This window comes from Fulmarus glacialis, unplaced genomic scaffold, assembly GCF_000690835.1.
Source record: "Fulmarus glacialis isolate BGI_N327 unplaced genomic scaffold, ASM69083v1 scaffold3382, whole genome shotgun sequence".
NCBI classification, from domain to species: Eukaryota; Metazoa; Chordata; class Aves; order Procellariiformes; family Procellariidae; genus Fulmarus; species Fulmarus glacialis.
The window spans coordinates 11,693-23,837 of record NW_009195763.1 but is presented as its reverse complement, the minus strand read 5'-3'; the positions used below and the strand labels follow the sequence as shown (position 1 = coordinate 23,837).

The 12,145-nt window shown below is 38.6% G+C and overlaps 1 protein-coding gene across 1 annotated transcript; it reads right to left on the bottom strand.

Moving 5' to 3' along the window:
* Positions 1 to 204: 204 nt before the first annotated feature.
* On the bottom strand, positions 205 to 11,010 carry CEP57L1 (centrosomal protein 57kDa-like 1). The gene is made up of 10 exons (XM_009588179.1): positions 10,872 to 11,010; positions 8,984 to 9,163; positions 8,281 to 8,402; positions 7,754 to 7,870; positions 7,385 to 7,462; positions 5,523 to 5,621; positions 4,744 to 4,812; positions 4,406 to 4,575; positions 2,582 to 2,726; positions 205 to 435 (listed from the first exon to the last, which is right to left on the bottom strand). Exons 1-10 carry the CDS (start codon positions 11,008 to 11,010, stop codon positions 205 to 207), a joined length of 1,350 nt encoding a protein of 449 aa, XP_009586474.1.
* Positions 11,011 to 12,145: the final 1,135 nt, after the last annotated feature.

The following is a 12,145-nucleotide window of genomic DNA, read 5'->3' as shown; positions in this document are numbered from 1 at the left end:
GAAAACACTTTATTACAAGTCAGTGTAGTTGAATTATAGCTACCGGACATGGAAGTTAATTCTGAGGTGAACAAACTGACCTAGTAGTGAGTAGACAGTTTAGAATGTAAAATGCTATATTTATTTTATTTTTAAAAGGTATTTTGTGAAATTAAAAATTTGCTAGCTGTCAGACAACTTAAAAAACTTCTAACACAGTAAACTTCAGAACTGTTGTTCCCACATGATATCATCTTTTTTCAGCGTTGACTGAAGTTTCTGCACATTTTTTAGCAGCTGAAGAGAGCTTCTGCTTTGCTGCCCAGGACAAGACTTAGACATACTTTCCCTTACAGTGACTGCAATCTTTTTTGCTTCCTTTTGGTCACCACACTTTAGTTTGACATGAGCTGCCCCTTGCTTCAATTTCTGAGTTTTTCTCTTTAGTTTCTGCACCTAGGAAGAAAGATTACTAATTAGAATGTTACATACTCGGAAGACCTACAGCTGTAGAGCTTACTGGACTTCTACCAAACTCCAAACTAAAGATGTCTAAGGGACATTAAAAAAAAGTTAAAAACTACTACTCTTGCATACAGTTGTCTCACTGTAACAGAAAGCACTACAGAAAACTGACCTCGCCCACAGAGAAAGCATTACAGAAAACTGACCTCACCCACACTCAATAGGTTGCTGAACCCCATCACTCCCTAAGGTAAAAATGCTTGCTTGAGAGAGACGGAATATCATCTGTTACCAATTTATATTTACAACGGTTTTTCTCCATTTCAGATTGTACTACCCTAAAAAAAAAAAACCCAACAAACCTATAAAATGTGTACTGTTTATTGGTTACTGTATCTAAGCAGTTTACTTTGAAGCCTCATAACAAAATTGGAAAACAGAATAAATAGGGTTGATTGCTAAAGAATGTTTTTTTAAATGTCAGATAAGAAGTCTTGACTTGCACTTGGCATGAAAAGGTCACTCCCGAAGATAAAATTAAGCTGGAAGCATTCCATGTGCCAATTTAGGCTTTAAGTCCATTTCTAAAAATAATTAACTTTAATTGCATTCTAGAACATATTATTAACTGTGAAACACAGAGATGACTACAGCATTTTTAGCGTGACAGGTTCTAAAAGCAGAAATATGCACCAGAAATATTAAGATTGGTCTGTACAAAATAAAAATAGAAATGTCTGTGTGCAAAAGCACCAGAAAAAACAATCTAGGCCAAGGGTTACAGAAGTGGCATGTATTGACAACAGGGCATGATGGACAGTAATCAAACATGCAAACACAAAGAATGTGCTATTTACATCATGACCCTAAGGTGTGTGCTCTGATAAGGCTGTACCAGAGCACAGATGACTTGCCAGCAGATCTGCACCCTGATAAAAGGCAAGGATGACAACAAGGTTGCACCACATTGCTATTCCTCTTCTCATCATCCCAAAATGAAGGCAGACTGTAGCCATAAAGATATGCAAAAGGAAGAAACAAAGGTGCAGTTGTTGTCCATTGTCCAAGGTTCCTGGAGGATGAAGTCAGCAAGATTCTGAGGCAAGGAATAACACCATAATTGTTGGCTCCTCAAGAACTTAAGAGATTTATCCAAAAAACAGTTGACATTGCCAAGAGAGGCAGTGAGGACTCAACAGTCCATGTCCTTTTTCCATATTGCTAACATGCAACTCTGAGAATTCTACTTTGACATGAGCACCTTTGTGCTTGCAATTACATGGACAATAACAGGTATGAGAGAGTAAAATCTATCAAAGAATGAACATGAATAAAATTGGTCAGATTTAAATTAACTATCACCTCCCCCTTTCGTAAGGTCTCACACTGACTTTTGTTTTGTTTCCTGTATAATCGAAGTTCTTAGGTGAGTCTGAGATGAAGACTAGAAACATAAGATGAAGAATAGAAAACTACCAGACAGAAGTATGGATTGCATTTTTTATCATACGTTCCAAACCAAATTGCTACAAAAGGGTTAAGCTATTCATCTACAGAAGAGTGATTTTATATGGGCATGTATGAAACGCTGTTATCTATGGCTCTAAAACAAATACTGACAGAATGTGTACAGGTTAGGGGTTAAACAAAACTGAAACGCTTGTCTGGCTATGACTTTGGAGAAGCTGTGGTCAACAGACTATTTGGTTAATAAAAAGCTTCAGTATTTCAGTAATATAAAAAACATTTAATCCAGTCTATACAGGAATTATAACTTCTTTCTCATTCCCCAGAGGGACAGGACACAAGGAATGAAATCTCAACAGTTTGTCTGAACACAGTGAGCAGAAGTGACAGACTGAGCAACCCAGCTCTGTATTGCAGAACTGCCACAGGGCAGGAAGTTTTCACACTAGCTTACATACCTAGCTGCCAGCTGTAAGCGCTTTTTCTTGATCAAAAGAAGGAATTGGAGGTACAAGAACACCGAGCTAGCAGCCTAATTATAATCACTCATATTGTAACGTCCTGGCTTAAGCATTCCAGTGACATTCTAGTTAATGACAATAGGAGGCAGAGTTGTGGCAGCCTTTCAACTAGAGTGTTACTAGCTAGAGAGTTTACATTTTATTCTTACAGTAGCCTGATGCTTCTTCAGCTTGGATATTTGTTCTCCTTTAATCTCCATTTGTTTTATAAGGCAATCCAGCTCCTGTTCTAGGTCTTCACGAACTTTGGAGTCTTGAGTCTCCTGTATCTGCTTCAGAAGTTCTTGATGCTCACTATTAAAGACAACAATGGCACACTAAGTATTCATGATATAGTTTCCAGGATTTCTTCCAGTACTTTCAGTGTATTGCAGGAGTTGCTAGCCGTTTTGTCCAGAGTACAGCAATTTAACATTATCTACCCCCTCACACAATACACAGTAATCTGGAATACATTCACAGTAGAAAAGAAAAAGTTTTCCAGTGGGTCTGATTTTCTCATTCCAAATTTGTAGCTGATGTGCATCTTATTCCTCCCCCTTGCCACAGTCATAACAATTATATGTGTAATAGTGTGCAAAATGAGAATTTGGAAAGTGAACAGCAGCTATGCAGTACGGTATTTTCACTTCCTGCCCAATTCAGTGCAGACTTTGAAAGCTTAGTGTAATACACTAGTTTAAACTAGTACAATTAAGTTACAGTTTTTCTGGCAGATAATTCAAATTAAAATATTCTACTCAAAAAGATTTGCAGTGAGGTGTGCTGGTTAATTAAATTAACCAGCTTAATTAAAAGAAATTGTGTAGATCTACTTGATACCTAGATATCTGAACTAGTCAAAACCAGAGACCCTCTCTTAGACAAATAATCTCTTTACAAAGGTCATGGTTTCTTTTCTGACTTCTCAGTAACTGCTGCTCCTTGACAGTTTAATTGAAGCAACTGGTTGTTGCTATAAAAAAAAACCCAAAAAACCCGTCCTTGAATTGCCATGAGTAAGCCAAAGCTTTTTGAAGAAGAGATTGGTTGCCAGGTTAAATTTTGCCACATCAAGGATTTCAAACCAGTGTCAACATCCTAACTGGTTTAACCAACACCCTAACTGGTTTAACCAACACATCCTCCTCTGTTCAAACCACAGCTTATCATGTTGACATGTCTACTATGACCAGCTACATAGTTTTGGCCCACAATTCTACAAGCTTGCATTAATGGGAAGGTGCCTAAGAACACCACAAGTTGTAATCCACATTTACTTGCATGGCTAGAAAGATACATACACTCCCATCGAATGCGTTAGCTTCTTCCACACCCTGCCCATTTTCTGGCAGCAGACTGTCCCTCTTTCACAACCCCCTGCCAGGGTTGGCAAGTTCTCCTGCTATCAAAAAGGAATGGGAATGAACCCCAGACTGTCTCAGCACAAAGACCCATCAGGTACGCACGTACGGAAAGAACACAGAAAGAGTGAGGACAAAGTAATAGGCATGTTGTGATGTTGTGACAGGACTATTCCTGCCACAGCTGTACAAACTTATTCTACCACTCAGATTGACTGCATGCTGCCGGCCTACTGAACATTAACACTACGTTTGCAGCCTTCTCCAGGAGAACATTCTTGGTCTATTCTGTAGATCTCGGAATATGTTTAAACTTCCTAAAAAGCACAGGCCTGAAAGATCTTTCATTTGCTGCAGCTGTTACTTCAGTAGCAGCTCAGTTAAGTACAGGATGTGGAAGCAGAAAAACCCAGCTGAAGAGCATGTTGCTTGCTCGCAAGATCAGTTAAACACCAGGATAGAAAGAATTTTTTGAATGAGAAAAGTCCTACCAGTCAGGCCTGCTCAGGCCATTCTGTCAACAAGTAGTCCTACACTTAAACAAGCTAGGTTCGACTACAGCACACCTGTAGCTTCATAGGGCCACCACTGAAGTCACTTTCACTCATAACACCAGGGATGAGTACTCACAAGCTCATTTGGCCCAGCTCATCTTGTAGGGCCAACAGAAGGTCCGAAAGACTTCTGGTGGCAGTAGGTGATGTGGAACAAGAGGATACAGATTTTGAAAGTGCACTGCGTCCTGAAATCCCAGATGTAGCTCCTCCTTGGCTTCGTGACGAGATACGTGGATTGCGATGCTTCATAATATGCAACACACTTTGTACATTTGCACTAACAGAATGGCTGGAACTGACAGACTTAAAGCAGAATTAATAAGTGGTTTACAGCATTGATTAACAATTACAGTAAAGAGACTTATTCAAACTGTAGATGACAATTTAACGAGAACATTTGGTTTCACTTACCTTCCCAGCCACAAAAGGTAGTTCACCAGCCTTTACATGTAATTGCATTTTCTTCATTGTAGAATTCCACTGCCGTAAGACAGACAGGAAAAGTAAGACAAGAAATTTCAATCTGCTGACCCAACAGCACAATCTTAAACTTTTTTTTTTAATAAGTAAGATTCAAATAAACAAGCAGTGAAATGCATCATTTCAGTTTCCCTCTCGTTTAAAAAGAATAATTTCCCTCCTGTATGTGGAAGAAGTAGGACTTTCCAACAGCTGAGGCAAGTAAATTTCATTCCAGATGCATTTAGCAGATAGTTTGACAAATAGGTTGCCATTAAAGAAATTTAACATTGCTTACTTAAGTTTGCAAAACCACAGTTGCAAAATTTTGACTGACCTGTGTTGCAAAATGAATTCTCTTGATTTCAGCAATCTCCCCAAAACACACCATTTTAAGATGCCTAGTTAAAATTGCTTTGGAAACTAATTTTGCCAGATAAACTGAAAGGCAGCTAAGACAGGACATGAGGGATGGCAGTAAGACTGTAAGAGAGGTTATTTTCATGCTGGTAAGGGAAAGCTTTCCAGTGAGGTGCTACCAGTCCTAACCTAGTTTTAATTACCAAAGGAAAAAAAAAAGCGGTATTCAGCACTGTTCTTCACTTTGGAAATGGAACAAAGTGCAGCAGACAAATCAAGTGCCTCTTACATCACCGTTTTTCACAAATTCCTATCTCTGTGCGAGTCAGAATCTATCAGCAACAGTATGCTAACAAAAACTTTCATGTTACCTTCTTAGTTTTTTTTTTCTTCCTGTTTTCCTTTTTAGGTTCATTTTGAGATGTTACTGAAGACATCAAAATTCTGTTTATCTCAAATCCTGTTTGAAGCTGTAGGAATAAGCAAAAAAATAAAACAACCATTTAATGTAATATTAGAAGCATGAAATCACATGGTCTAATTAATTCCTTCTTTCATGCATGGATAAGAACCAATTAAGGGCACTATTAACTGTCCTGCTTGGAAGGCATAAACTACACTTAAAAACTGAACAGATTACTAGGATGGCAGGGTATCAGGCAGATCTTGCAGCTCTGTCTTAGAAGTCCTCATTTTCATATTCAGCTGCAGCAGCTGTATTTTTCCACTGTGGCAACCAGCAAGTGAGATAAGCCAATCCTGCTGCATGCTAGGGATCTAATCATAAAATCCAAAGAATATGAACATTTGGATTTTACAATCTGGGGCCAGAGAGAACTGAGCCTGTCTGTGTAACATTGAGGTCAAACCTGCTGGACAATCCTCAGATTGCTCTGTAGTTCAAAGTTGATATAAAGGCCCATGATAAACAGGATAATAGCCATTCCCAGTTAAACATAGGACAAGGACTTTGTTTTGGCATGTGTAGCAGTTCTGGCTAAACAATGCTGGAGGTCCATCACAAAAGTGAGATTATTCTGGCTTTTCTGTCATCAAAAGGAAGTGAACGACCCCACACCCTGTGTTTTCCAGCCCAGATCTAACAGACCTCAATCGATCCTGCAGTGAACTAAGATGGTACTAATACTAGTTTAGGACTCAGTTTACTACATCTAAGTCCTTTCTTGAGCACATGTTTATACTACTGCTAAAGTCAGACTATCTGCTCTGGGAAAGTCATTCTTACTATGTTTCTCAGAAGATAGAATCTCCATACTAGGCCTTCTGCTCTGCAGCAGCAAGCAGCTTAAGCAAGAAACCCCAAAACCTGCAAGTTTTCAACTGTGTCATTCTGCCGGATTCTGGAGGTGGTCAGATACCTGGGCTACAATCTGCATGTTATTTCAAGCTTCCTGGACTGATGAAATTCCTTGGATGAGGTATAAAAACTGACAGCAGTGATGAATTAATTAAAGCTGTCAGCTTCACTTATGGCTAGGTTCTTTCAATATTATTCTTCAGCTCTGCATCCCCCCACCTCACCCCAAGGGAATGCCACCACAACTGCTCTCTTTCGAAATGGCTGCTACTTCTCAGCAAAGTGAGATTTGGAATACCTGAAGCTACTTTGCCCCTTTAACAAAAGGTATCTTTGATTTTGCTCTCTTCGGCAAATATTCCTCTCTCATTCCTCAGATGGATGGTGGCCCAATAAACTGATTATGGCTTCACAGAATAATGAATTATTCAAGCTCTCACTTAATGAGCAATGTAACGGTATCACTGATTAAAGACTTTTCCATGTATAGTCCAATGTATTAGATTTCAGCAGATCTTAACAAAAAGAGAAAAACAAACAGAATAACCAACCCTACTTGGGGTATAACGTTTCTTACACGACCACATTCTAGTTACTGTAAGTTAAGGTTATCTGATTTAGTTGCAGATTCTCTAGAAATTAATTTTCTACCCAGATCACTTATGGCAACTTTGAGGCTGATGAACTGTATCATTAATAAAAAAACGAGTAGAATCTTCCTTGATTGAGATACGCAACACACCTGGCAAACTTTCTACTACGTAGTTTATAACTGGTCTAGGTAGTATTCCAGGAGTTCTCCCTGGGTAATAAACATGTGGAGTTTAAATGTAATAAAAGAAAGGGTATTTTGGACAGAGAGAACAGCTTTCTTCAGTCATAAAAAATAAGCTAAATAAAATCTTTTCAGTCTACCTGAGCAGTTTTGTCTTGTATTAGCTTTCGCTGATGCTCTTCCTTACAAAGCTTTTCTTCTAAGTGTTTGATCTTGTCCTGAATTTGAAGGCAAGAATGATTAGTCACACTTCAATTTGCCATGCTGAATCAGAGGTCTGAAGCAGCTTTCAATTGTAATCTGGGATAAAACAGGACTGTAGGAATTTTTAAAGCCCAGACTGAAAAAAAGACTCATGCAAATGAAGCCAAGGTGATATTCAGTCAGGTATGCTTTATGATCTTAGCTTTAACAGAGGTAACTTTTGCAAAACTTGCTACTATTAACAGTATGCCATACAAATTATATCAAATGAATGACTTTCAGACTGTCATTCCATGCATGCTTACTTCTGCAATTCTCTGAGTAGCAGTTAGTTTAAGACACACTTTTTCTAGCATTTCAAGCTTTTCAAGTTTTGCATGCAGTGCCAACCGGTTCTGATCTTCCTCTTTCTGAAGCTGGGCCTGGAAAAAAGTAAGCAAGAATGGAGTTGCAGCTGACTGAAATTGTTTCAGACAGCAAAAAACCAAACACACTACAGTAAAGGTGTTTAGTTTAAATTTCATATTTTTTAAATTGCAAAGTGATGAAAAATACCAGGCAGACAAAGAAGACTTAAGTTTCCAGCAGCGTTTTTGTCTACCACATGTGCAAGTATTAGCATGGTTTTGCTCATTAGGAGTTCCACCTAGGGAGTCTTTTCATACAATTCATTGAACGGCTGTCATCAGCCAGTCAGACAGTAAATTCCTTCCATTTGCTACCACCCTGAGCAGGGTGAGGAAAAATGATGGCCATAAAAAAGTTCAGATCTTACACATTTCTATACTTTTTAGCTATATCACTACTTTGTTAGTATGCTAAAGGGCTTCACCTGTTGTTCTAAAACCATTTTCTTTTCCAGTTCTGCACTGGAAACCATTTTCCTCATGTAATCCAGCTGTTTCTCCAGCAGGGAGCAGCGGGATTGTGCTGCATTTAACTGCACACTTACATCTACAGAGAGAAACAAAGACATTCAGTACAGCAATGGGAGTTACACACTTAGCCAGTCTGTCATCTCATTGAGGAACTCTCTGTCTTCGAAACATGCAAGAGAAGTTTTGTTAGTCTGAACAAGTCATGTGGTTAAAATATATTTTATATATATGACATGAGAATCAAAATGTTTTTCCAGAGCTAGTCCTTAATTTGAATTCCAAAGGTGTGAGCACTGCAGTTACTTTGATTTATATCAGCAGATATCTAACCAGAATCTGGTTTCTTCCCTTCTCCTCACTTTTTTCAAAAGTGTTATACATGTAAGCAGCTGCTTGCTTATTGTAGGAGTTAAACACACCACCTGAAATCTGCTTATTCTTTAAAATAGCTTTATGGTTTATGCAATACTTGGTTAATACATGTAAAAAAAGATCTCAACTTGATCCACAATTATCAAGCTCCTGCCCCTCCCCTATTCTGAAGCAAAAAAGAAAGGGGGGTGCATTAATTAGCAGTTTGTCAAAAAAACCAAACACTCCCTGGATTATGCAGTCTTGGAGTTGCTGCGGCTACACCTTATCATTCAAGAGAAATACCTTTCTTCTGTTGCATCAGTTCTTGATGTGCTGTGTCCTTTTTGTAGGATTCATGCTCTAAGGCTTTCTTATACTGAGCAGCTGCTATGGAGAGGCTGCACAGATTATCTTCAGCCTGTGCCTTCTCCAACTCTAGACGGCGAATCTTTTCTTGAAGAGTTTTCAGGGCTGCCACCACAGCTAGCAGACAATGCAACAGTTACACCTTAAGTAACAGTTCCTATTATTATTACTTTTACAAAACACTTCAAACAGCAAAATACTACCTAGATTTTCTTCCTAGGATCACTCCTACAATGAATTATATTCCCCAGCAGTACACTAACACACGCAGACCATATCTGGGAGAAAATGGACATGTTTACTGCATAACTGAGGTAAAAAGCACAGGTCTTACGAGCAAAACTATTTTCACTCCAAATGGTAGCAAACACAAAGAAATCGAGGCAAATAACAAACCCTGGGACTTCTGTTTACACAGAAGCAGGGGACACAGGTATCCAAGTTAGGTCACAAGTTTTGGTGTAACGCAACCAGTGTGGACAGATTAAAAGAAAAAAAAAACCAGACTCAAGACAGAGGGGAAATCAGATACAAAGGGGCATTTTAGTAGAGGATGCACTTCAAAAACTTTATTGTTTCAAAAGGTAATGACTCAATGCCTAGTTTCTTGTATTTGATGAGTCTTTAAACCATAGAAACAAGTCTGCAAGATTTTGCTTTTAGCCTCAAATCAGCATGTGTCAAAATTATGCCAAAAATAAAAGTTGCAATTTCAACTACAAGGAAAAGTCTACTAGCTCTCCAAAAACTATACACACCTGTGGAAGTTTAAGACATGTTCTGTAACAAGTCAAGCTTCTTTTCTGACATTTTATAAGCCTTGATAGCTTCCCTATACCAATTCTCTCAGTAGAGGAATACCCAGCAAATATTGCTAGCTCTATAACAACTCTGATCAGCTTATCATAGCCCCATTAGAATAAAACTTTAAAAAAAAAAAAAAAAGGCAAAAAGCATATACCAGAGAGCAGAAAGATGAACTGGGACCACTTCTTCCATCTTTCTATTGGCATGCCAAACATTTCCTTACTTAAACACTTAGCTGCATAACATTAATTTGAATATTTTAATCCCAAAAGCCCAAACTCTGTATGACAAAAGATTACTACAGAAGTCACGGATTCTTTAAATGAAAGAACAATGATCACACACACACACACAGGCTATGCCTGTGCAACATTGCGAAGTTGTCCATGATAGCAAATCCAAGTATGGTATCCTTGTGATTCACTTAGCTCTCCAGATATGCTAAGCCACCGAGCATTTGTCCTGTGAGCTCCAGGGAGTAATCATCAGTTAAGGCACAGTACAATCACAGTGGACCTATATTTCATACAGACTAACTTTCATGCTGCTAACTTTCCCAAGAGTCTGAGTTATTCAAAAGTTCTCCCAAGGAATCATACCACACAAAAAACCTTAGAAGCGATTTTAAGCTAGAGGGAGTCGAATAGCACTATGCAAAGCCAATTTCAAATCAGTGTACCATACTAATGATCTTTTTTTGCTGTATTTAAAGTCATGAACTGCTTATGCTGAGTTTGAAGCATTCTTCTTTGCTTTTAGAGGAAGTCTGACGATTTTAAGTTAAACAATTTTCAAAGCCAAAGTTTATAAGGATGTTAGAAGACTTGCAGCAGTTTCCATTCCAGACGTATGACTTCAGGGAGACTACTCCCTCAGGACACATATACATCCTGTCTCAATGTCAGTCTGACAATCGCAGCAAGTCATTGAACTGAGTAAAACAGAACGGCGAGTTTGCTCAAGAGATTTCAGATGGAACAATTAAAAAGACCACTTTAAGGACATATTTTGGCTTTACCTTGGTTATTGGGGATAGAAGGCCTGTCAACATCAACAGCTGCCAACTTCGATTCTATATAAGCAAAGGCTGCAGGAAGCATCTTATCTGGTGGCGGAAGAAAGCTTCCTATGAAACTGTTCTTCGATTCAGAATCCATAGCCTGTAAAAAGAGAGCTATTTAATGCCATCAGCTCTTCAACGGACTATGTAACTTTTCAAAGTTTGTCACTATGTCACAGCCAGGGCTGTCCCTGGCTCTGTTTGTATCAAACCAGATCATATGCACCAAAATAATAATTAAAAAAAACCCCCACACTCCCAGATGAATCCTGTATTTTAATGCAATTCCAAAACAATGCCTTTCATAACACTAAACATAGCTCTCCTTGACCACCCAAAATTTTCTAAGGTTTCTCTTGGTGCTTTCTAATAACTTATGCTGATTTTTGTCCTTTTAAAAGTCAAGGATTAATGACATTTTCTATTACCTATTTTACAGGCTTCCATGTCTGCCTCTCAGCGCTCCCTGCAGAGCAAGCATTCCAAGTTTTACAGCCCAATTTCATTTGCAGCCTTCTTAGTGCTCTAATGCCTATCTTTTCACATATGGCTTTATTAGATAATGGAGTCATAGTTCTCCACATTTAGCGCTGAGATTACAGAAGGATATTTAACATGCAACATCCCCAGCATTCTCCCCATTATTAAGCGTATGTATTAAGTCCTGTTTCTCCACTCCCTTTCTGTCCCACCCTTTCACATTCTTTATTTTATCAGAAGCACATTTGAAGAGAGCTGACACCCTGCCAAATAGTGATTTTCCTTGATATTCAAGACATGGACAGTGAAACTTGCAGAAAGTACTTTAGTCTAATACAACCTCTAGGAAGTTAAAGCAAGTTTTAAATCACACCGCAGCTACCTAGCAAAGTAGTACCAAGCATTTCACTTGATACAGTGAAAGAAATGAAGAGTCTATATAGCTTCAGCTGATAGAAAACCACCTTATTTGAAGGTTCAATGATATAACAACTATGGTATCACTCGAGTTTAACATACAGGGTGTGCAACTGGAACAGGCTTCCCACTTGGGCAAGGCTATTTACAGATGCTAGTTCCCAAGTCACCAAAAAGAGGTTATCTAGTAACAGGAGGAAGAAACCCAAACCAAGACTGGAACCTGCTGATGAAGCACATCCCAGGAAAAGCCATTCATACCAGGTGGGCGGGGAAGAAAGTTTTCAATAATGGAAAAAGTTTCCAGGAACAGCTCTTCCAGCACTGTTTCAAAG